The sequence below is a fragment of the Acanthochromis polyacanthus genome, chromosome 13 (assembly GCF_021347895.1).
Source record: "Acanthochromis polyacanthus isolate Apoly-LR-REF ecotype Palm Island chromosome 13, KAUST_Apoly_ChrSc, whole genome shotgun sequence".
NCBI classification, from domain to species: Eukaryota; Metazoa; Chordata; class Actinopteri; family Pomacentridae; genus Acanthochromis; species Acanthochromis polyacanthus.
The window spans coordinates 21,733,345-21,756,565 of NC_067125.1; the positions used below are offsets into that span (position 1 = coordinate 21,733,345).

The 23,221-nt window shown below is 39.8% G+C and overlaps 2 protein-coding genes across 3 annotated transcripts; both read left to right on the forward strand.

Annotated features, from left to right (window-relative positions):
- Positions 1-4,451: 4,451 nt before the first annotated feature.
- LOC110970668 (dehydrogenase/reductase SDR family member 13-like) lies at positions 4,452-7,136 on the forward strand. Its single transcript, XM_051958164.1, has 5 exons — positions 4,452-4,633; positions 4,734-4,852; positions 5,118-5,241; positions 5,858-6,184; positions 6,715-7,136. The coding sequence occupies exons 1-5, from the start codon at positions 4,504-4,506 to the stop codon at positions 6,972-6,974; spliced, it is 960 nt and encodes a 319-aa protein (XP_051814124.1). The 5' UTR covers positions 4,452-4,503; the 3' UTR covers positions 6,975-7,136.
- A 2,170-nt stretch (positions 7,137-9,306) lies between these two features.
- Positions 9,307-17,824, forward strand: LOC110970670 (dehydrogenase/reductase SDR family member 13-like). 2 transcript variants are annotated; one of them, XM_051958162.1, is made up of 6 exons: positions 9,307-9,709; positions 12,528-12,646; positions 14,283-14,406; positions 14,566-14,892; positions 15,027-15,256; positions 15,556-17,824. In XM_051958162.1, the coding sequence occupies exons 1-6, from the start codon at positions 9,583-9,585 to the stop codon at positions 15,733-15,735; spliced, it is 1,107 nt and encodes a 368-aa protein (XP_051814122.1). In that variant the 5' UTR covers positions 9,307-9,582; the 3' UTR covers positions 15,736-17,824. The 2 variants fall into 2 exon arrangements, with proteins under 2 accessions (XP_051814122.1, XP_022076667.1); XM_022220975.2 differs by having other exon boundaries at positions 9,308-9,709; positions 15,027-15,685.
- Positions 17,825-23,221: the final 5,397 nt, after the last annotated feature.

Here is a 23,221-nt window from a genome sequence, read left to right on the forward strand (position 1 = left end):
TTGGCTCAAACAACGATGAATGGTGCGATCTGACACTGATGTACCTTGGCCTTGGAGTTCACCTTTAATTTCTTTGGAGGTTGCTCTGGGCTCTTTGGATACAATTCCAACGATCCGTCTCTTCAATTTGTCATCAGTTTTCCTCTTGCGGCCACGTCCAGGGAGGTTGGCTACTGTCCCGTGGGTCTTGAACTTCTGAATAATATGAGCCACTGTTGTCACAGGAACTTCAAGCTGTTTAGAGATGGTCTTATAGCCTTTACCTTTAAGATGTTTGTCTATAATTTTTTTTCGGATGTCCTGGGACAATTCTCTCCTTCGCTTTCTGTTGTCCATGTTCAGTGTGGTACACACCTTTTCACCAAACAGCAGGGTGACTACTTGTCTCCCTTTAAATAGGCAGACTGACTGATTATGAGTTTGGAAACACCTGTGATGTCAATTAAATGACACACCTGAGTTAATCATGTCACTCTGGTCAAATAGTTTTCAATCTTTTATAGAGGTACCATCATTTTTGTCCAGGCCTGTTTCATTAGTTTGTTTTTTTAAATAATTATGTTAATCAACAATTCAAAAGTAATGGCTGTTTTTGATTATTTAATTTTCAATAAATTTTATTTATTGTTACTTTTGTGAGTTTCAAGTGATTTCAGTGAGAATTGTGGGTTTTTCCTTCTTTAACTGAGGGGTACCAACAATTTTGTCCACGTGTGTATGTTGTTGACTGTTCTCATAATCAAACCAAATGAAGTCTGACACAAAATGTTACACTTGTGATATAAATTATTTATTTACATTTACAGAAAAATGACCCCATCAAGACAATGTAGTAATAACTATTAGAAATAGAACCCAAGATACAGAAGCTGACCTCTCTGAGGCATTCCTCCAGAGATTTTAGATTTTTCATCCCACACACACTCATACCTCACCACTTTGTTGTGCTTTAAAGAGATCTATATTTGGTATTATTTGTTATTTAAAAGATGCTATTTCACTGATGTCTGACTGGGGAGTAATACAGACATTATTAATGAAGCTTCGTTTAAGGCAGTAACATTTTTCTAGATGTTCACGTGGCAATCATTGTACATATAAAGTGTGGCATTCATTGTACATAATTTAATTTACATTTCATTTAGGATACTTTTGTATTGTGTGTGATTGGATTTTTACGGATATTTTATGTTAAATTTAGAGATTGTGTGTGTATTATTGTATTATCCAACTTCAGTGGCTAACTCTGACCAGCAGAGGACACGTTCGCTACACCATAGATATATACAAACGCTCGATGTCTCGAGACGGAGTCGGCGGCGTCGTCACTTGGCAGCCATCTTAGGACAGGGGACTGCTCTGGCGCACTGTACTGTAGTCAATGGTAAGGTGGATGATTTCCTCACTTTAACACTCATAACTCGCTCAATTCTTGATTGATTTACAAACGGTTTAGTTTATTACAAACTTTATTAACGTGGCTATGATTCAGGCTCAATTCCGAAATCGCAGCTTTTCGTTTTGAAAAATGCGGCATAGTTGTGTGTCTTTTCTGCCTGGCTACTCACATTGAAGATGGTGTTACTCACAATCTGATTTTCAATTATTAGGTTTTCCTGAGACCAACGTTTTTTGAGAACCTAATCTTTAGGCGAAATTACATTCTTTGTGGTTGTGGTTGTATTTATTTGCTTGTTAAGAGACTTTGATTGAGACCTTAGACTTATTGTTTGTATACATCTATGCCTGGATTAGTTAGCCTGCAGCCGAAATGCATTGTGGGTAATGTAGGCACCAGGTTCATGAAAAGAAAAGACATCATCTCTTTTTGTTGTGCATTGATTTTGGTTGAGCTTTGTTTTTATCTGTGCATTAGAAAGCTGATAGTAATAAAAAAGTGCAATGCTAAATATTAAAATTACATTTACATCCATTTATGCTGAAAAAAGCTGATATCTGTGTTCATTATTATATGAATTCAATGGTTTTAATTATTCTTATGTAAGCAGTAAAACAAGTACATCTCTGACGTTTATAACAAACCAAGCTGTTGTAAAATCGGTTGAAAATTGAGCAATCTACAGTGATTTTAAAATCCATGCTCCATTGACTTTAATGTTATGAGTGCTCGAGCAGCCCTGTCCCAAGATGGCCGCCATGTGGCGACGTTGCTCCCCATAGGCTGACAGCGCTCATGAGCCATCGAGTGTTTGTATATATCTATGGGGAGCAACGTGGTGATAACAAAATCTCGCGTGTTTTCTGACATGAACGAGATCACGAAATCAGCTGTTGCTAAAGTGGGCGTGCCACAAAGTAGGCGTATCGCAAAGGGACGCGTCACTTTGCGACACGCCTACTTTGCGACACGCCTCTCTCTTGCAGCCTGTTGACTCCATAAGACTGTTGACTCTCGGCCGAGTGCGGATGGTGCGTTCAGGAGCGTCGGAATTTTCTATACTACTGAAAATAACTGGGTTTACAACGGCTTACATGTGAAGAATTTGAATGTGTCGGAGACAAAATGACCCCTGACAAAAAGTGGGGGGACACATCCCCACCGTCCCCCCCTAAACTGACGCCTGTGGTTATCCTGCTGAAAGCAAGCAGTAGATGATGGTATACAGTGGTCATAAGGGATGCACATGGTCAGCAGCAATACAAAGACACACTGACATTATTACCATGGCTGATTGGTAGTAAGGAGCCTGAATCATTTAGTGAAACATTTTCCACACCATCAACAAGCAGCAGTCTGGAAGTTAACTCAAGGCAGTTTGTCTCACTGGATTGTTGATATGAACCTTAAAACTTTAAGTTAAGTCCAAGTCTAAAGGCTAAAAGTAAGTAAAAAGATTTGAGTTGAGATGAGTTTATTTTTTATTTTTTGGTTGTTACAGTACAGAAATTTCTATCATTCCCCACTTTAACTGTGACCTTCATGTCATTTCCCACCTTGACCTGTGTCTGAAAAACTCAAATATTTTCTTCCAAACACAACACTCGCTGCACTTCAGACACAGCAACACTGAGAGATTCACTCGCTAAAATGCAAACACCAGTTCAACAATCTTACATGTGCAGTCCAATGTACTGAGGGATTCATATAGCTATGTATAGGAGAGTCTGAACAACTATTCCACAAGGTTATGGCTCAGCACAGGAGAGCAGCTCCCCAGGACAAGACTCATCAGTTCACCTGACTGTGAAGGATGTTCATCTGAAGACAGAAATGTCCACGCTTTGGACAGAGAGGCATGAAGGAAGCCATCTATGTCAAACTGGAACAGCCATTTATAACCTTCATGTTTATCACATCTGAAGACACTCTGAAGCAGACACCTGTGTGCAAACATTGAAATTCAAAAGCTGCAGTCTTCGTGATTTTTATGGCCTCAAAGCGTTTCACAGCCTGAAACATCTACTTTTACAACATGGGGTTCACTGTCAGTTCCCACACTACTTATACTGCAGTCTTGACATCTCTCGCTGAGCATTTGGGCACCAGCGTCAGCAGCTGGAGTCATCTCTCACCCTAATTATGGCTCATTAGCTATGTGATTCTAGGGGTAGCATCACAGTATGTACCTCAGACCCTCCATCAGAGGTTTCATGTCTTCAAAAACCAAAGGAGAAGTCAAGCTGTTTTCTCGCTCTTAATCTACACAGAAGCACTGATGGATATCATTCACACAGAAAAAAATAATGACAAGTGCAGCATATAAGATGGTAAAACAATGAGGCAGGGAAAGAACTGTATTTGGGTTTTGTGTATTTGCAGCTCTGTTGTTCACATGTGTTTTCTTAAGTTGCAGTGTTCTCACAGACACTATGATTTCATTTAGATTATTGTCTCCTTCGTTTAGATGCTTATTAAGGATTTCATTTTAAAGCACTAATAAATTATTTTAAACCCTTTGCTTTACCCACTGCCATTTGATCTAGTATTTATACAAAAAATAGATTTGTGCAGCTTCAGGTTTTATTGCTATCCTGCTGCTTATGCCATCAAAATAGTTTTAAAACATCACATTCACAATAAAGAATTATGAAAAAGTTAAAACAGAAGTTCTGTGTCTATAGCTTCTGCAAGTGCTGCTCTTCTGTTGGGAGAAGACTTCATTCCACTTATTATTTTCATTGACCATACCAATGTACTTTTGCTTGTGCCCTTGAAGGTTACCCAGAATGTTGACTGTGTTACTGAATGTAACTTTCCTCAAAACACAGAGCAAAATTAAAATAGATTGTGCCCAGTTAATTAAACAAATGTATCTGTTGTTGCGACCTCGGCTGACCTCACTGATCAGCCAACATGAGTCATTTGGTTGTAGTTATTTTCCAGCTCTTTCGTTCTGCTCTGACCTGATAACAAAGAGAACACTCACAGTCACACCCATGCAGGAAAGGGGCGTGTTTATTTGAATATGTGAGTCCAAAAGCTCAAATTGCTCGGACTTCCTCGGTGCAACCAGTCTGCTGTGAGGCTCTGAAGCTGGAACAATGTCTACCTGTTGTCTGCTGACCGTGGCTGTCGTTGTAGGAGTCGCCTACATTTTCCGTCATATTGTAGTGAAGGGAAAGAGATGCACAAGCGAAGCAAAGCTGCATGGGAAAACTGTGATTGTGACTGGTAAAGTATACATTCTAGTTTGTCGTGATGGTGTTTCATCATGTCTCTTTCGGTACAGAAGAATCTTGGTAAAATAAAAAGACTTACTGTTTGCCTCCAGGCAGCAACACAGGCATTGGGAAGACCACAGCTATAGATCTGGCTAAGAGGGGAGCCAGAGTGATTCTGGCCTGTCGCAGCAGGCAGAGAGGAGAGGCTGCTCTTGAGGAAGTCAAGAGGGTGAGTAAAGACCTAACCTATTGTTTCTTCTCTGATTAATAGAATGTTCTCTGTCTTAAATGACTTTCTGATGTCATGCAGCAGCTTCTATTTACTCAAAATGCTATGCAGACGGTGTTGTTTAAAAGAAGCACTGTCTATACGTCATTTGTGTCTTGGCAAAAATGTAACTACATGAAACTAAATCAGGACACAGACAGATGAACACTGTATCTGCATCATTTTTGTTTTTAGTAACAATTTCTGTGCACAACATTTTCCACAGGAAAGCAAAAGCAATCAAGTTGTGTTCATGCAGCTGGATTTAGGAAGTCTCAAGTCCGTTCGCAGCTTTGCTGAAACCTTTCTGAAGTCTGAACCCAGACTGGACATCCTCATCAACAATGCAGGTTCATAATGCCATAAACATAAAAAAAAAAAACATTTTTAGAGAGAATGTTGTCCTCTGTGTCTGTACTGATGCGCATTTATTTTAATGTATTAGAAATTTCAATGCAAAATTCTTCTGGATAATTTAATGTCCAAATGCTACACTCGATGTACACACTTGTCTTGTTGGTATTCCTCAGGTGGTTTGATAAAGAGAGTAAAGCATACAATAGTTATGTAACAGTATTTGAAAAATGTCTCATATAGTTATTGGATTACTTGGTACGCCATATGATGCAGTTGTAAGTGTCTTATAATTGCTTTGGTATACAACTCAGTACAAAGAAACAAACATAAACAGTGACATTACTACAGAACAGTCCATTGCAGACACCCATCATATTAATGTGGCATGGTCAGATAATAGCTATGGTGTTGATCATTTGAGAGCTTCAGGATTGCACAGAAGTACAGAAGATTTGGAAGTTTTTGTGAATCCCTACTAAGATGACTTATCTTGTGACACTAGCTTGTCTGTGAATCTAAGAAGTGGTTATTCTCTCCTTTAGACTTTTAAAGCCTTGCATGTTTTGATGTTGACAAACAAGAGGGACCTTTCTCCATCTTTTGCTCCAGGTATTTACATGCAGGGTCGAACAGAGGATGGACTGGGGATGATGTTTGGGGTCAACCACATTGGCCACTTCCTGCTAACCAACCTGCTGCTGGAGCGACTGAAGCAGTGTGGACCGAGCAGGGTGGTTAACGTGTCCTCATTGGGACATAACTTTGGAAAAATAGATTTTGACTCCTTGAACACCCACAAAGCTCTGGGGCTGGGGACCTCATTTAGGGAAATCTTCCAGACCTACTGTGATAGCAAGCTGTGCAATGTCCTCTACACCCATGAGCTGGCCAAGAGACTCCAGGGAACCAAGGTGACCTGCTACTCCCTCCATCCAGGTCAGTAGTAAGAGTGTACCTCTATTCTACTCATGTGCACATGTACAGGTATTGCCACTACAAGAACTTCTTGACCTTTCTGGTTAGTGTTAGGTTTACATGAACTTGCATTTGATATCCCTGGTTCTGCTTTACTTTCCACTGCTCTTTTTAAAGACATAGCCCTCAAATTTCGGCCACATTTAGCAAATGAAGTCCTGTTGTCTGTGACTGGTCAAACAGCTGCTGCTTATGATTGATCAAACAGATAACAGAAACAGTAATCACACCTCAACTTGCAGCAAACTCCATTAAAATCTGTGTTTACACTGACGGGCTGTTTAAGCTTTGTTCCCTTGTTGCATTTTAAACAAGGTGCATTGGTCCTTCTCAGTTTGTAAAATACAAAGCAAGAAAAACTTCTGCCTTACAAGTTAAAGTACATGCTTAGGAAAACTCCAAGTTGCTTGTGAAAAGCAGCGAGAAGTAGCTGGAACTGATATCTGTGAAAGACCAAGCAATTAAATCCACTTTCTTTTATGTATTTGCAGGAGCTATCAACACTGAGCTGGCCAGGAACACTAGCTCAGTGTTGCAACTATGCCTGAAACCCTTGACTATGTATTTCTTTAAGAACACGGTCCAGGGATGCCAGACCACCCTGCACTGTGCCCTCCAGGAGGGACTCGAACCTCTCAGCGGACGCTACTTCTCCAACTGCACTGTGAGAGATGTCTATGACAAAGCCAAAGATGATGCTGCAGCAAAGAAGCTGTGGGAGCTCAGTGAGAGACTGTGTGGTCTTGCATGAAAAAGCTTTCTATTGAATTCATGACACTGAGTACTTTTTGTTTCAATAAGATATGAATTACATGCAATCATAGTAATTTTTGTAATCAGTTTAAGCACACCCATGTATAGGATTGTTGCTTAGAATAGTAACAATAATAAAAAAAATCATTTGATCATCTGATTCTTACTTGCTTTATTATTTGTACACTTCTCATACTTGTTTTTTTCTCTATATATGTATTTTGCACAACAAAACGGAGAACCCCCATGTACAGTATCACTAAAATGTTAAATTATTAAACTTGTATTATCTTACAATAACAATATACACTGTCCAACTTAAAAATCCATTAATAAAGTGTGGGGTATTGGGGCTGCACAATAGCTTGGTGGTTAGCACCGCTGCCTCACAGCCAGAAGGAGTGATTTAAGAAAAATGGAAGCCACATCCACACCTCATTTTACAAATCAGACAGGACCGTCAAACTATATTAAGAACTGGCCTTTTCAATTATCCTTCTTCTTCTTCTTCTTCTTCTTCTTCTTCTTCTTCTTATTATTATTATTATTATTATTATTATTATTATTATTATTATTATTATATCATCATTATTATTATTTTACTGTTTATGTGAAAATTTTTAAGGCCAGCAAGTGGATTCAAAACTACAGTAAATGTTTTCCATCTTTAAATTAAACAAAATGCTTCTTCTCAATAATAAAAACAAACAAACAAAAAATAACATTCTTCACAGCATGACCAAATGTAATATTCAGATGACCATAAACTCACCCAGAACAGACATCTAAATGAATTCATACCAAATTCAATTCAGTTTGCCTCAGTTCAATTTATCTGTCACCAGATCAGATGTACATGACCTCAGGCCAAAGCCTAAGAGAGAAACCCAATAGTTCCAGCAACCTCTGGCTGAACAAGTCAGGGTGAGGAGAACACAGAGTAAATAAAAGAGTGATGGAATCTGATTTATATCGCACCCTTTTCTTTCACTGTTGCTCCACTCTTCATCTGACAAGATAAGACCAGTCTTACTTGATGGATCAGTCATGATGACTTAGCAGCTTTCACTGGTGTGGTTTTGCTACATTGTCATTCTAATAAGCTGTGTTTGCTGTACAAAGTGCTCCAGCCACACCCAGATTGCACTACTGTTGTCAAATGTCCAAATAAAATGACACCATGTCCTTCATGTGTGCAATAGTTCAAATTGTTTTTCAAATTTATTGTATTGCATTGTGTTTCCTATATTCTTCTACCATTTTCTACAGTCTTGACAATCTGAAAGTCTTCTTTTTTAAAAAAAATCCAATTACTATTTAGTCTTTTTTTTGTGTTTCTAATAGTCCTAACCTTTTGCCTAATGGAAGACTGTATAATAACTATTAAGATTTATTTTGTCTTATCTTGTATGCAATTGTAATTTGGAGTGTGTGCAGTTTCATTGCTTTTGACAAACATGCAGGGCAGTGGTGGCAGCAAAAGTCAAAGTCTATGACTTGATATAAAAAGATCTTTGAGCTTGTCAGAAAAAAACCCAAACAAATTATTAATCAAACAGCCTAATGTATACCATCTACACAGGATTGTTGCCCTGTTATGGACGGTGTCCACTACAGTGGAGAGTTATTCAAACTTCAACTTAAACCACATTGTTGTGCAATAATTACCCCAACCAGTAGGGAACTTATGTCCTTTTAGATTTGTGGGAAAAGAGTTTTAAAAAAATGCAAAATGCAAAATGCAAAAAAAAATAAATAAAAAAAATAAAAAATTGTAGGTGGTGTACTACATTTTGTCTAATATGCACACACAAAAGATAAATATCAATCCAATAAAATCGGCTGTGGAAAGTATTTTCAGGTTAATGGAGTAATAATAATAATAATTATTAAACAATTATTATTAAAACACTTTGTTATAATATACCAACAAAATAAATAAACAAAAAACTGTCTGTATCCAGTGTTCATATTTGTGTTTTGGAAATGAATTCAATTAAGTACACATTTAATCAGATAGTATTAGCTTTAATTGGCATATTTCAATATTACACTTCAAAAAATATTTTCCCTAATGCAATAAGCATATTTTGAAAGTTTCATGATGATATCTAATACTTGAAATTTCAGAAAGAAGAAATATTGAAAAGGATACAATTTTTGTTATGTTTTAGGTCATGTTAGGTAGTGCTAAAAAAAATCGCAAAATCATTAAAAAAATAATTAATGCATTGTTTAGTGTTCAAATTTGGCAGCCAGCGTAAATGACTCTTTAGAAGAAGAAGAAGAAGAAGAAGAAGAAGAAGATTTTTGAAAGGAAACATGGCGACATCTGCTGGTTCAGTGGCGCTAAAGCGAGGAGCTCTACCGGAAGGTGCTTGAGGCGGTCGGAGCTGCTCCGAGGCAAATTGTAATGAATTACGATACACTGTGTGCTTTGACTTTTTTGTTCAAATAATGTCAGTACGTACAGTCATGATAAAGAAACAATCAAAGCACGCTACTTTCGCTCATAGAGAGTTTATTTTGCAAGTCTTGACGGGACCGATGCAGTAATTGTAGCATACTTGACTGTCCCGGTTAGTCCGGTGCTCTAAACAGGGAACATGTCGGTGCTGCTGGTGCTCGTAGCAGGAGCTGTTTCCTTCTATGTCATAGTCTACTACGGTGTGTTCAGAGGAGCGAAATGCTTGAGTTCTGTAAAGCTGAAAGGGAAGACTGCCATTGTCACAGGTAACTAGCGGCTAGCCTTGGCTATCAGCTAATGCTAACATGGAATGTAGCTTCATGTATACTGATTGTGTAACTTCAGAGCCACTTTGTGTCCCTCACATCCCAGCATACACTCAGATCCTACAGTGAACTATTGGGTTTTGGATTTTAAAGGAACGATATGACACCTGTAACACGTCAACTGGAATCTCCAGAATTCTCAAAGACTCCTCTAACCATGTGGATGATGCAGTAAATGATAAAATATTTTTTTTACCGCTGCTTCTCAGTGAAACACTTGGCAGCTTGAAGGTGTGCCAAAACTGATCCTGGTCCTTGGGAGAAATTACGTTTGAGTTCCTGCATTATTTTATCTGCTCTGTGTCCTAAATTATAACCTCACAGGTTGAAATAGCTTTAAAGGACCAATTCAGCTGAACTAGCACAGGTACAGTTAGTGTCTTTTCTTGGGCGGTCACTCCAAGTGGCCCAAGAAAAGAAATACAGCAGAGGATTTAACTGGAAAAAGTTAATTAATAGGCATGACAAAGTTTATTTTGAATTTCAGTACTGGAGGTTTTGTTGAATTTACAGCACTGTATTTAAGTGTGTTTTAGTTGTTACTAGGCTATTTGTTAAGAGTCGCGTCCACCCATTAAACCTCACTCACTGTTTTACTGTAATGCAGAACAATGTGTATTTAAAAAACTAACGTTAAAATAAATGTATTGTTTGTACTGTCTCTATATCAAAATTACAACAAGGGCAATGATCTGTTCATAGTGTATCTATAATCCCGGTTTTACAGGCCATGCTTTCGTCAGCAACAATCATCTGCCAGGGATTTGACCAACACAAGTGCATCTCATATGATTAGAATATGGTGGAAAAGGTCAATGTTTTTCTTCAGACTTTAATATATACATGGTCACATCCCTGACAGATGATACACAGTGGTGGAAAAAAGTTTTTGGACAGCCTTAAAATTTTATTTAATCTCAAATATGAAATATTTGTGGAAAAATATTTTTTTGTGTTTCAAAAGATGGGTCTGCATTAGACAGACCCAAACAAATACAAATTATATATATTTTTCGTTTATTGTATACAAGAAAAACTAACAAAACTAAATTCTTGACAGTTTCAATATGTCAGTTCTCAACATTGTCAGTAACAAAATCAACAAATAACAAAGAATGTGTTCAAGACAGCAAAAAAAACAAAAAAACCATCACATCATCAAATTAATATTTCGTAGTCCGGCCATTAGCGACAGTGGAGCTCTAATCCTGGCTGGATGTTCCCCACAAACCTTTCACACTGTTGAGGGGTAACCTGGTCCCATTCTTCTTGAATTACTGATTTTAATTCTTCTAAATTCTTTGGTTTACTCTTTGAAACAGACCTTTTGATAATCCACCACAGATCTTCAATTGAGCTCATGTCTGGGGATTGAGCTGGCCACTCTAAGACCTGGATACTGAGCTCCTGCAGCTGAGTTCTACTGACCCTGGATGTGTTTAAAGAGCATTATCTTGTTGAAACATCCAGTTTGATCTCAATGGAACAGAGCACGTGCAGAAGGGAGCATGTGGGTTTGGAGAATGGCACAATACCTGGCAGAGTTCAGACAGCGAGACGACCAAGACCAGCAGCACTCATGCATCCCCAAACTATGATCACTATGATAAACTATGGAAGATAAAGCTGGAAACTGGACTCATCTGACCACAGAATCTTCTTCCACTTCCTGGCTGTCCAGTTCACTGGGCTAACCTCTGTCTGTCATTGATCAGGGGCTTCTTGACAGCCTTGTAGGACCTTAAGCCATGATCTAAAAGTCGGTCACGTACAGTGTGGATGGAACACTGGACACCAGTTTGGTTTGACCACTGCTGCTGAAGCTCCTGTGATGTCATTCAGTGGTTTTCCTGCACATACAGATCAGGATGTGATCATTTCTTGCTGAAGAAACCTTTGGACACATAGATCTTGGTTTGTCTTTCAAGCTGTTGGTTCATCTGTATTTCTGCAGAGTGTATCCAACTGCTGAAGGACTGCATCTGCACTTCCTGGCTATCTGGTGATAGCTGTATTCTTCCTGGCTGAGAATCTGTATCTTCAGATGTGTTTCCTGCATTAGGTTCCTTGTTTTAGCCATTTTTGTCTCTGAATGACTTTCAGATGTGCTGGTTTTATATAGACATGAAGCACGGCAACAAAAATTGTGTCTTTTAATAAAAAGCACAACCTTTATTAGTGGATCAGTGGTACCAAAATGACCCAATCCTCAAAATGTCATATCTGTTTTTATGGGAACAATCAATTGTAAGTTTTTCATGGCTTTTTAAGGATTTGTTTAGTATTTTGGCTGTGACTGTGCAAAAAGAAACAGCACTTAAAGACCTAAGACCTTATTCCCAAGAGGGGAATAAAATGAACCAGTCAAAAATAAAGAGCTGAAGGCAGCTATCAAGGCAACCTGGGCATCCATTACACCTCAGCTGACTGCCTTCATGCACACAGCACTGCTGCAGAAATTGAATCTTTTGAAATATTCTAATTATTTTTTAGATTGATTTTTGGTTTCATGAGCTCTAAGACATTATCATCGAAGTTAAAGCAAATGAAGACTTAAATTATATCAGTGCATGTGTGCTGATTTTAGAACACACATATATATATATATATATATATACACACACACACACACACACACACACACACACACACACACATATACATACATATATATATGTATCACTTTAAGCAATGTCTAATGAAAAATATTTAACCTTTTTAGTTAAGTTTCATGTGTGTGAATTGTTTGCCTGCGCAGGTAGCAACACTGGCATCGGCAAGGCTACGGCCCTGGATCTGGCAAAGAGAGGAGCCAGGGTGATCCTGGCCTGCCGCAACAAGGAGAGAGCCGAGGCTGCTGCTTTTGATATCCGCAGAGTGAGGACTGTTGCACATCTGCACACTGTTCTACCACTTATCATTGAGAGCACTGAGAATTCAGGTTGCACAAACACTGGCCTGTCAGGACATTTAGCCTCAACTTTTCTTTACAGCAACAAGAGCAGAGGAGGTGTCATGCGAAGTGCATTACATGCAGGTTAAGAGCTGGGATGTTCCTGCTGCATTTGTAATAACACAGTTGCGTGCAGCGCTAACTATGACATGAGGATTATCAGTGTTTCCCCTGGGTTGAAATGGCTGTGAGGTGGTGGGGTCACTTTCAGCTGAAAGTTGTTGACGGGGGTGGGGTGGGGTGGGGTGTATATATATATACTATCGGGCCGTCTCCACCGTCCCCGCCTCAGCCAGTCTTGTCAGTCCGGCGGGTTTTGCACTGCACTTTTTTTTTTTTTGCCGCTGACCAGTGAGGCGGCAATGTCGGCAGTATTTTAATGAGGCGGTGGCCTATACCGACGAGGCAGGCCGCCTCGCTGGTTATATGGGAGGGGAAACACTGGGATTATGTTTGTGGAGATAGAATAGAATTCTGAAGCAGATGTTGAAACCTGGACCATGTGAGACTGATGACTGATAACATTTCCCAGATGTTTCCCTACATTATTAGGTAAAATAGTTTCTGTTAATATTTTTATTTAATTTAATATGGGCACATTTGAGTTTATTAGGCACAGTCTTGACAACAGTGTATTTAGTTCTTGGTCAAAGCTGGCTAAAAATTAATGAATTTGAAGCTCTCTGCCCCGTTTGCAGGAAAACCCACAAACTAGGCGCTTTAGGCGTAAAGGCATTAGAGCTGAATGGAACATCAGAAAATTCTAAAGTTGCTGTAAAAACCCACCAGCAAACACTTGCCATGAGTCAGCAGCGTTCTGTTTTCACATCAGGATCATCACCAGTCTGCATTGTGAGCTCCTGCCGTACTTGTTTGTGCCAGTATGATGCGGAATAGATCTCAGATTGCATTCACAGCGGTCTTAAAACACCTTAAACGTTACTTGTTGAAGCCTGCATAAAATTTGCATTTTTTCCTATCAATCTACACTCACTAACCCAGAATCACAAAGTGAAAGCTTGCTTTTAGAAATTTGTGTAACTTTATCAATAATCAAAAGCTCTTGCTTAAAAAAGCAGTGCTGTGATTAGATGTACCCATTTTTGAGATCTCCCCTTTACTGACTGCATTCCACCTAGAAAGTCCATTAGCTCAGGCATAGTTTGGAAAGACACACACCTGAGACCAGGACTCATCACAGGGTTTACAACCTGCCACAGTAGCAGCACCCATCAATCAGGCCTCTATGGTAGAGCAGCTAGATGAGAGCAAGTTTACATCAAGACAGCCTGTTTGCTGTGCTGTAAGTCATGCGTCCATTTTTGAAACATAAGGACTACTTTTTCCACGGTATCCTCTCAGGGATTTATACAGATATAATTACACATGTAAGAAAACTAAGAAACAAATTAACACACCCTTGATGATGCAGCTGTCATCAAACAGTTAGGCAAATGTTTTTGTGATTTTGAAATGCATCTTTGAATGTATGTTGAGTATTGTTGAGTCCTGCTGATGTTTGTACTGCAGCTAGGCTTACCTGGTAGTAATGTCCTACAGGAGAGTGGGAACAGCCAGGTGGTGTTCATGCAGCTGGATCTGGCAAGCCTGAAGTCTGTTCGCAGTTTTGCTGAAACATTCCTGAAGACTGAACCCAGACTGGACATCCTCATCAACAATGCAGGTGAAATGCCCTTTTTCATAACGTGCATTTCATTTTTCAGATATTAGTTTTCTATAAAAACAAAATGGAAAAAGTGCAGTTAAAGAACACAAAATAAGTTTTGTGTGACTTAAGTAACTACAGTGTTTCACAAAGGTCTTGAACCACGCTGTGTTTCAGGTGTGATGGGTCCAGGGCGTACCGAGGAAGGCTTCGGCCTGGCCTTTGGGGTAAATCACTTGGGCCACTTCCTGCTCACCAACCTCCTCCTGGAGCGGCTGCAGCAGTGTGGTCCCAGTCGAGTGGTCACAGTGACTGGACTCCTGTACCGCTTTGGAAACATTGACTTTCCTCTCCTGGCTTCCAAAAAGGACTTAGTGCCAGGTCAGCTTACCTGGCACAACTTTCAGGCCTACTGTCACAGTAAACTGTGTAACGTGCTCTTCACCAGGGAGCTGGCCAACAGGCTGCAGGGCACCAAAGTCTCCTGCTACACCCTACACCCAGGTCAGTGCCTACTGCTACTACTATTGCTGTCTTGAAACAGTGTGGCTGCCAAAAACCTATACCATGTCAAAACAATATGTGGGACTATCTATGTACAAACTTTGCATGTGTTTGAAGCATTTTTTTCTTGTCAGGAGTAATCTACACAGACCTGTGTCGAAATTTGAGTCTATGGCTGCAGCTCCTTATGATGCCCTTTGCCGAGCTCTTCTTTCTGGACCCTGAAGGAGGGGCCCAGACCACTCTACACTGTGCCCTGCAGGAGGGCATCGAGCCTCTCAGTGGGCGCTACTTCTCGAACTGTGTGCTCCAACAAGTGGGAGCCAAGGGACGAGATGATGCCTTGGCAAAGAAGCTGTGGGAAGTGAGTGAAAGGTTAACTAACTTCTCTGAAGAGGCTGAATCCTAATCCAGAAACTCTCAGACTGTATGAATACTCACAGGCCTCTGGTCTTTTAATGTCTTATTGGTGGATTGTTGGTCTCTGCTTTTTTAAGGGATGCTTTTTTGTGGTTTCATAAGTTCAAGAGATAGAGGATTGCCCAATATGGTTTTGTCAGGGCCAGTACTGATTATTATTGATCAGGGAGACAGATAATGATATTTGAAACTTTGCAGAAAAAATGATAATCTTCTTCTTTTCCTTTCGGCTTTTCCCTTCAGGGGTCGCCACGTGGAATCAATTGCCTCCATCTAACCCTGTCTTCTGCATCCTCTTCTCTCACACCAACTACCTTCATGTCCTCTTTAACCACATCCATAAACCTCCTCTTTGGTCTTCCTCTAGGCCTCCTGCCTGGCAATGGGAAAAATGATAATCTTCTGGGTGAAAATTTAAAATAACCTAAAGATCTGATTGTAAAACTTTGAGTCTAAGCCTGATATTTCCTATGTGCATTTTACATTTATTTCTTTCTCCTTTTCCTATCTCTGTGTTACCAATTTCCAAATCTTCTTCACTACAGGAAGCAACAGTAACAGCCTCTGTACAGCAACCAACAGGCTGAAAATGGCAAAGTTTGTTAAGGATTTGGATTGTGCAGTAGGACAAGCCTGTGATTGTTTTGGTTAATCAGCCACCAAAACAGTTCCCCTGACCCCAGATTGCAGGAGCACTGTTGCTGCATTCTGGGCTTTACACTGCCCAAGATGATAATGATGAGTTTAAAGAAATACAAACAATCCAGAGCATTTGTCCCCCTCTGGTAAAATGATATTGAGGTGCACTCGGTCTGTTCTCATGCATTGACACAGTGCTGTGGAGACAGGTCTGTATATGGAACTACAAACAAACTTTAGCAGAAAACTTTGTTGAAAACAGATTTAATTAAAAGGGCACTTTTCAGCTTGTATCCTTCAGTGTTGATTGGCCCTTACATGTGATGTGTAACCAGTCAGATAGTGCTGTGGGCATCGCTTTGCTTGAGATCACACACTAGAGACAGATAGAGAGCAGCTTCTCTTTTAAAAGTAGCACATTTTTAAATTCCACTCTTTATTAGGAACTGGTTAAAAGGAAGGCCAAACAGGAGGTTTATGGATGTAGTGAAAGAGGAGATGAAGATAGTCAGTGTTAGAGAAGGGAATGCGGAGGATATGGTTAGATGTAAGCAGATGATTCGCTGTGGAGACCACTGAAGGGAAAAGCTGAAAGGAAAAGAAGATGATTAGGAATTGGTTTAAAAAAATAATGATAATGGCAAATACCATATCCAGTAAGTAGCCAGGCTAATAATTGGTCAGCTGCTACTTTCAATAACAGAAGACAAACTATTTTCTTTAGCTTCCTTGCCATATATTTGTGCTGACTTTATCAAATGGCAGACTTCCACAGAGAGATTTCACGATTGTGCTTCTGGTTGAACCACATTTTCTAAATGCACTTTATGAGGAAATGTTCTTCAAACCTTCCTACTGTCAATTACAAATTCCAGCTTGGCCTGATTTAATCTGCTGCTACCAGTGTTAGTCCAGGGAAAGAAAATGCAAAATAGTTTTAGATTAGCCCTGCTGGTGAAGTCATTCCAGAGCCCTGTGGAAATGAGGTGTAGTGCTCTTTCCTCAGTCATTGTTGCTTGATACCCACTGATGAGACAAAACATTGGGGCCACCTACCTAATATGCTGCAGTTACACTCAGTGTGGCAGCTCTGATTTGCCAAGGCCGGACTTCTGAAGGTGACCTGTGGTATCTGGTACCAAGTTAGCGGCAGATTCTTTAAGTCCTTGAAGTTATTGTTTGCTCTTACTCAGTCATTTTGCCATAACTGCTTGGCCCTCTTTGACCCTTGTCAAAGTAGCTCATTGCTAGTTCTTGCACCGACTGTCCAAGGCACCAACGGTGCCGAAGGACTAGTTGCCCATTTCTCTCACAACCAAGACTGTAAGAATGAAGTGTTCACTTCCTGTCTGATACGTCCCACACTTATGCACTGAGTTCATTAGATAACCAACATTTTTCGCTTTATCTGAGTGATCAGAATGATTTCACCTATTGGCGTATTTGTTGAAGGGCATATTTTTGGTAGTGAAATTCACCAAAGTAGGGCATTGAAATTCATCCTCTCATTTTTCATGTCTTATGTCATGTTTCTTCTATGGAAATGTTTACCCCACAGTGTTGTTTGTCCTTAGAAATTAGGGCTGTAGTCGTGTGTGTATTTGTCCCAAACCAGCTAGTACATTATATTGACTTCAAGAGGAGTTTAGATTCTTAACTTTCAGTTTTCAAAATATATTATTTTAAGCACTGTACCAAAAAGAACTGTGACTCCTTGATGTACATGGTGGACCATGAATTTTGTGTACCTTTAGACCACCACTGTAAAGTGTCCTTAATGAGCTTCTCTGTGGTTGGAGATGTTCCTAATAACTGAGAAATGTTAATTGTGTTGAACCTTTGCTAATAAAGTTTGGCCACTCTGGAATCATTATTATCAGTGATGTGTATCTAAACAGTTGTGTTTCTGTCCAATTTAACTGCTCGACAGTTTTCTACAGGTTTGCATGTGCTTGATTCTATCATTGCAGCTCGCCTAGGAACATTGTTTAACCCTGGTTGGTTTCAGTCAGAAATTTCACACATGAAAAATGTGTCACTCAAAATACCAGCTCAGCAAATGGTAACCCAACCCTAACTATCAGAATGACGTTGCAGGAATCGATATATTACATGGGACTTGTCTGTTAATCTCAATTCAAACTTTAATTGAACAGTGATAAATCTTTCTAGACAGAAAAGTAACTTCTCAAATTCAGACTCAAAGATCAAAATATCAATCAGCAAAATTCCCATGAAAAGAGGGCTGACCTAGAGAGAGATCTTGGAGGCTGAGAAGCATCTCTAAATCATTTTTTAGGGCTAAAAGAAGGCCAGACATTAGACCTAATTTTGTCTACTCTGGAGTTAATTGTTTGCATTGAATCAGCTTCACCCAGACCAAGAAGAAGTAACGCTGCATTCTTCAGGGACATACTCCACCCTCTGGTTTTTATCTTTGTGTGTATACTTCTAACCACACCTCAAAATTTTGAGAACTACTTTTAGGCCAGAGAAGATCAAGGAGTGCTAGCAGTCACTGACATCCCTCCACAGTCACCTGAGCTCAACCCTGAACATGAATGGGTCACTTAAAGAAACCCAAACACTCCTGGTGTGGCCGACTCATTCGCAGCACTGCACAGTTTAGGTGCCCTAACAAAAAAAGACCAGGTCCCATCTAGTCTTAAATTAGACACAGGACTGTGCACAGGTTGATAGGGGGATAGTAAGTCTGAAATACAGCCTGGAGCCTGGCTGTGAACAGCCTTAAAAGTAATCAATAAAAGCAATCTTAAACACACGGGTTACTAAAAGTGGCATGGTGTGATCTGTTTTTCAAGTTTAAGTTAGAAGTCTAGTAGCAGCATTCTACATGTAGGACAACTTCTGCAAGCTATAAAACATAAAACTTGTCAAATTGTGGTTTTTTTTTTAGATGATAAAACCAAAACTAGATGACTGCTGACTGATTGAAAGATGAGGCCAGGTTCATTGGCAGCAGATCTTGGTCCTGTCGGTTGCGAGGTACAACCTCTGTGGATTAGGCTTCTTACAGCACATCTCAAAAATGCTCAATTGGATTGAGATCTTAGTCGTTTGGAGTCCAGGTCCACACCTTGGGCTCATTGTTGTGTTTTTGAAGCCATTCCTGAGCAACTTTTATGGTGTGGCAGGGCACAATAACCTGTTCGGGAAGGGCCCTGCTATTGGGGAATTCTGTTGCTACAAGAGAGGTGTGTTGGCATCCGTCAGTGTTTAGGTGGGTGGTATGTGTCACAGTAACATGCATATGAATGCCAGGACCCAGGATTAAATAGAAGTACATTGCATTGTAGCAAGATGAATAATGCTTTTGATTTAATCTGTCAGTGGTTGTAATGTTGTGGCTGATTGATGTGTAACTAAGTATTGTCTCTGTAGCAATGAAAAGCGACTTGGAGTCTGTGTATAATCCACAGTCCAGAAAAAAGCCAAACAAATAGCAAAGTATTGCATTCTACCATGCAACATGCATAAAACATGTCACTGACACTTCTTTGTGGCTGTCATCGGTATGGCTGCCCACACTGTAGTGATGCGTTTATTTAAAAAGTCACATAAGTACCATATTCAATGTGCATCATGGTGCATAGTGACATTCTCTCTTGCTGTTAGAATATTAGGTAAAATTATATATATTTTATATGATAGAAATAGACCCTATACAGAGCCTAATCCTCTCCTGGCAAATCATGTCTAAACAGATGATTGTAATGTGTGAATTTAAAGACATTGTTTCTGTAAAGTACTAATAATCAAAAAGAAATGTAAATATAAATTTCAATCAACATTGGAAGCCATTTCACTATCATTTTGTCGTTTTTGAACACAAAAACCCATTTACTCGATGCTGGCTACATATGCAAGCACAAATGAACCTGTCACTGTACAGTGTGTCCACAAGGGGGCAGTAGCGTAGCACAGCTGCACAAATACACCACCTTGTCTCCTCATACAGCTCCTTGGCTGTTGTTGCTTGGAGCAAGGTTGTTGAGGACCTTAACCTAGCAGACCTATGGATTCTGTTCATTATGAGTGCTGATTATTAACACGGGTAGGCATGAAAGCCAGGTCAGTTGTGTGTGTTAAGAGAGGTGCTCTTGTAATTACTCAGTAGGACATTCCTCTGCGCAGGCTTCTCCTTTAACCTCAGCGTTGGTGGGGAGGAACACACTTCCACGATCGATTCCTATCTCCTCCTGCCTTCAACCATCACTCTGTCCCCTGCCTTCACCTTGCCACCTCCACTGTTTCTGCTGGCTGCTCAAAGGACCTCATAAACTTCAGTTGCAGTTTTAGTGACAATCTTCTTTATTAAGTTACAGTTTCACCTGACCTGGTCTAGCAAAAACTTTCTGGCTTGAAGTCAAGAAGTTCAATTCCAACCCAAACACATGAATGCAAAGTTTAACATTGAAATAGCCTGCATGAGAACTCCAGATAGCAAACTCAGTGGTATTGTGGAAAGAGATGCTGCCTTTACATTTTTAAAATGTTGTTTCAGTGCTGTTTGTACTGCAAACAGTTCCATCCATCTCTGTGGTGGTGGAGGTGAGTTGGAAATCTTTTATTAATCAGAGCAAACAATTGCGTGGCAGTTCTCTTACAATGAGTAAGAGATCTGTTAATTCACCACTTGGGATACATCCATCCATCCATCCATCCATTATCTATACACCACTTTATCCTCTGTTGGGTCGTGGTGAACTGGAGTCTATCCCAGCTGACTTAGAGTGAAGGCAGGGGACATCTGGTCACAGGGCTACGTATAGAGACAAACAATCACACTCACATTCACACCTACAAATATTTTAGAATCACCATTTCCCAGGGACACAAACCAAGGATTTTTTGTGAGGCGATAGTACTAACCACTGGTGCACCGTGCTGTCCTGACATTTAGAGGTTAGTGAAATTTAAATTGCTTCACAGGTGACTGAGAAGCTGACAATAAGACAGTTCACATGTAATTTATTGCATATGGCAAATAACAGTAAAATAAATAAATAAACATGTTACCAACCATACATATATGCTAAAGCATAAACTTATTAAATCCTGACTATTTGAAGTGGAAAATACATCATATCAATGCTTTATTTTAGCCATAGCAGTCAACAGGGTTCATCTTAAACTACTAAGTAACTCAGCTGAAATAGATACAAAATGGGCACAAATAAGAACATTAATTCAGGGGACTGACTGTTGATTAATATCCACTACTCCTCGTCTAATGTGATACTGCTGAAGCTTTCCATTCGTATATGACATATTTAAATTCATGGAACTTTTCACATCACTGGCAAACCCTGAGAGTCCCGTTAGTTTAAAAAAAAAAAAAAGTGTTGAAATGTTAAACGTTTGAGAAACTAGTTCATATCCATATCAGAAAAGGCATGTATTTGTTTTGCATGGCCTCGTCCTCCATCCTAACACTGGAAGAACTTCACCCCTCTTTTCTCAGCAGCTAGTACAGGATGACATTAGGCAGCTTTACGCTGCAGGAACTGGGGGCAGGTACGAGGTGGTCCAAATATTTACAGGAACAGCCCCATAATCATCCTTTTCAGCTTTTCTGTTTCCATGTCATGTTTGTTATGTTGGCCTGTAATGTGAATTTCACATTGTTGATGGTGATGTTGGAGAGGGGGGACTGCTACTGGATAAGACACAGAGAGGGCTTGTTGTCCACTCTGAATTTAATCAGTTAGCATTGTTTTCTGGAGGTTTAACCATTTAGCATAGAGTGCAGCATTACAGTTTTTCAGGGTCACTCAGAACAACCTATGTTGGAGCAGGTACTTATTTCTCTCAAAAATGACCCAGAAAGAGTCCTTCAGTGGAGGTTCTTGAGGTTGAACCTACGTAATGTTTTGGGCTGCCCTACAATGACCAAGTTCCTGTAGTGGAAAACAACCGATTGTCCTTTGACAGAAATTTAATGTGAAATTGTTAAACACTTGTTCAAATACAGTCGTCTCCACATTGCCCCATCATTAGTAAAAACCCCAGCTCCCCAAAAATCTACAGTAAGTGCTGAAGCTACACGTCCTGAAGGCTCATTTGATAAGAAAGCAGTGTTGTTTGAGGCCAAAGGTCTGCAGCTCAGGAGTGTGCATACCTCTTGCTTGATCTATAGTTCATGGATGTTCTGTCAGTCCTGCTCCACTCTCTTGTTTGAGAAGCAGCTCATTGATGACTTGTGTGTTGTGTTTGCTTTGTGCTGGCTCCACAGCACTGCAGTACTTAGTGAGTGGATTAGTGCATCAATTAGGCAGCTATTGGATGCACAGAGCCATGCAGATTGATTTCGATGCTGTGGGATCTGTGTGCAGGTTGTTTGTATGGGGACAATATCAACACATCTCGATGAAATCACCACTGACGTTTGCTCATTATGTTTTATTATATTACCATATAGATGGACATTTTCCGCATGTTTGCTGCCAGTATTTCACTGGGCAGAAGGACACAAGCTTACTTGACATACAGTAGTTAATCTTCCAGGTTAACAGAATAAATGCATTTGTACAAGTTATGTGAAGTAAATTATGAGTATCACGTGAAGTAGTACTAAACTGAGTTCAACAGGTGAGTCACATGGACAAAGTAAGTACTCTGATTACATGTTTAAATCCATGAAATTAGCATCAGGGAACTTCCTAGGGAGTGAAAGGTAGAACTTAGTGACATCGGGATCTGGTGCTTTCTTTATCGTTTAAGTGTATGGTGTCATCATACCACCTAAAGAATTTCTAAAGCCCTCAAACAAAAGGCTGTGGCTGCCTATGAGTCTGGCAAAGGATTTAAAAGATCTCTAAATGAAGTGATGACTGACAGTTTGTTCAGGACTGGCCAGTACAAAAAAATGGAGGTTTATGGAATGACCTAGTCAAAGCCCACATTGCAATCTCATTGAATTGTAGGGGGATTTAAGAAAAGCAGTAGATGCACTGAAACCCTCAAACACACTGAAGGACGTTTTCATGGAGGAGTGGTCAAAAATGTCAATAAGCCAATGTCAGACTAATGTGCAAGAGCTTTTAGACCAGGGCTACACTTACTGGTCCTAGAAGAATATGATGTCCATTGATATTTTTATTGAAATAATAAGTGCAGAACTCACTCTGCACATGGTATGATTTTATTTATTTAGTAGATTTATTTATTTGATCAGGGACCATGCAATTAACATAGAAATCATCTGATGTCTTGCATATAGAGTGCATGGCATGAAGCTAATCATATT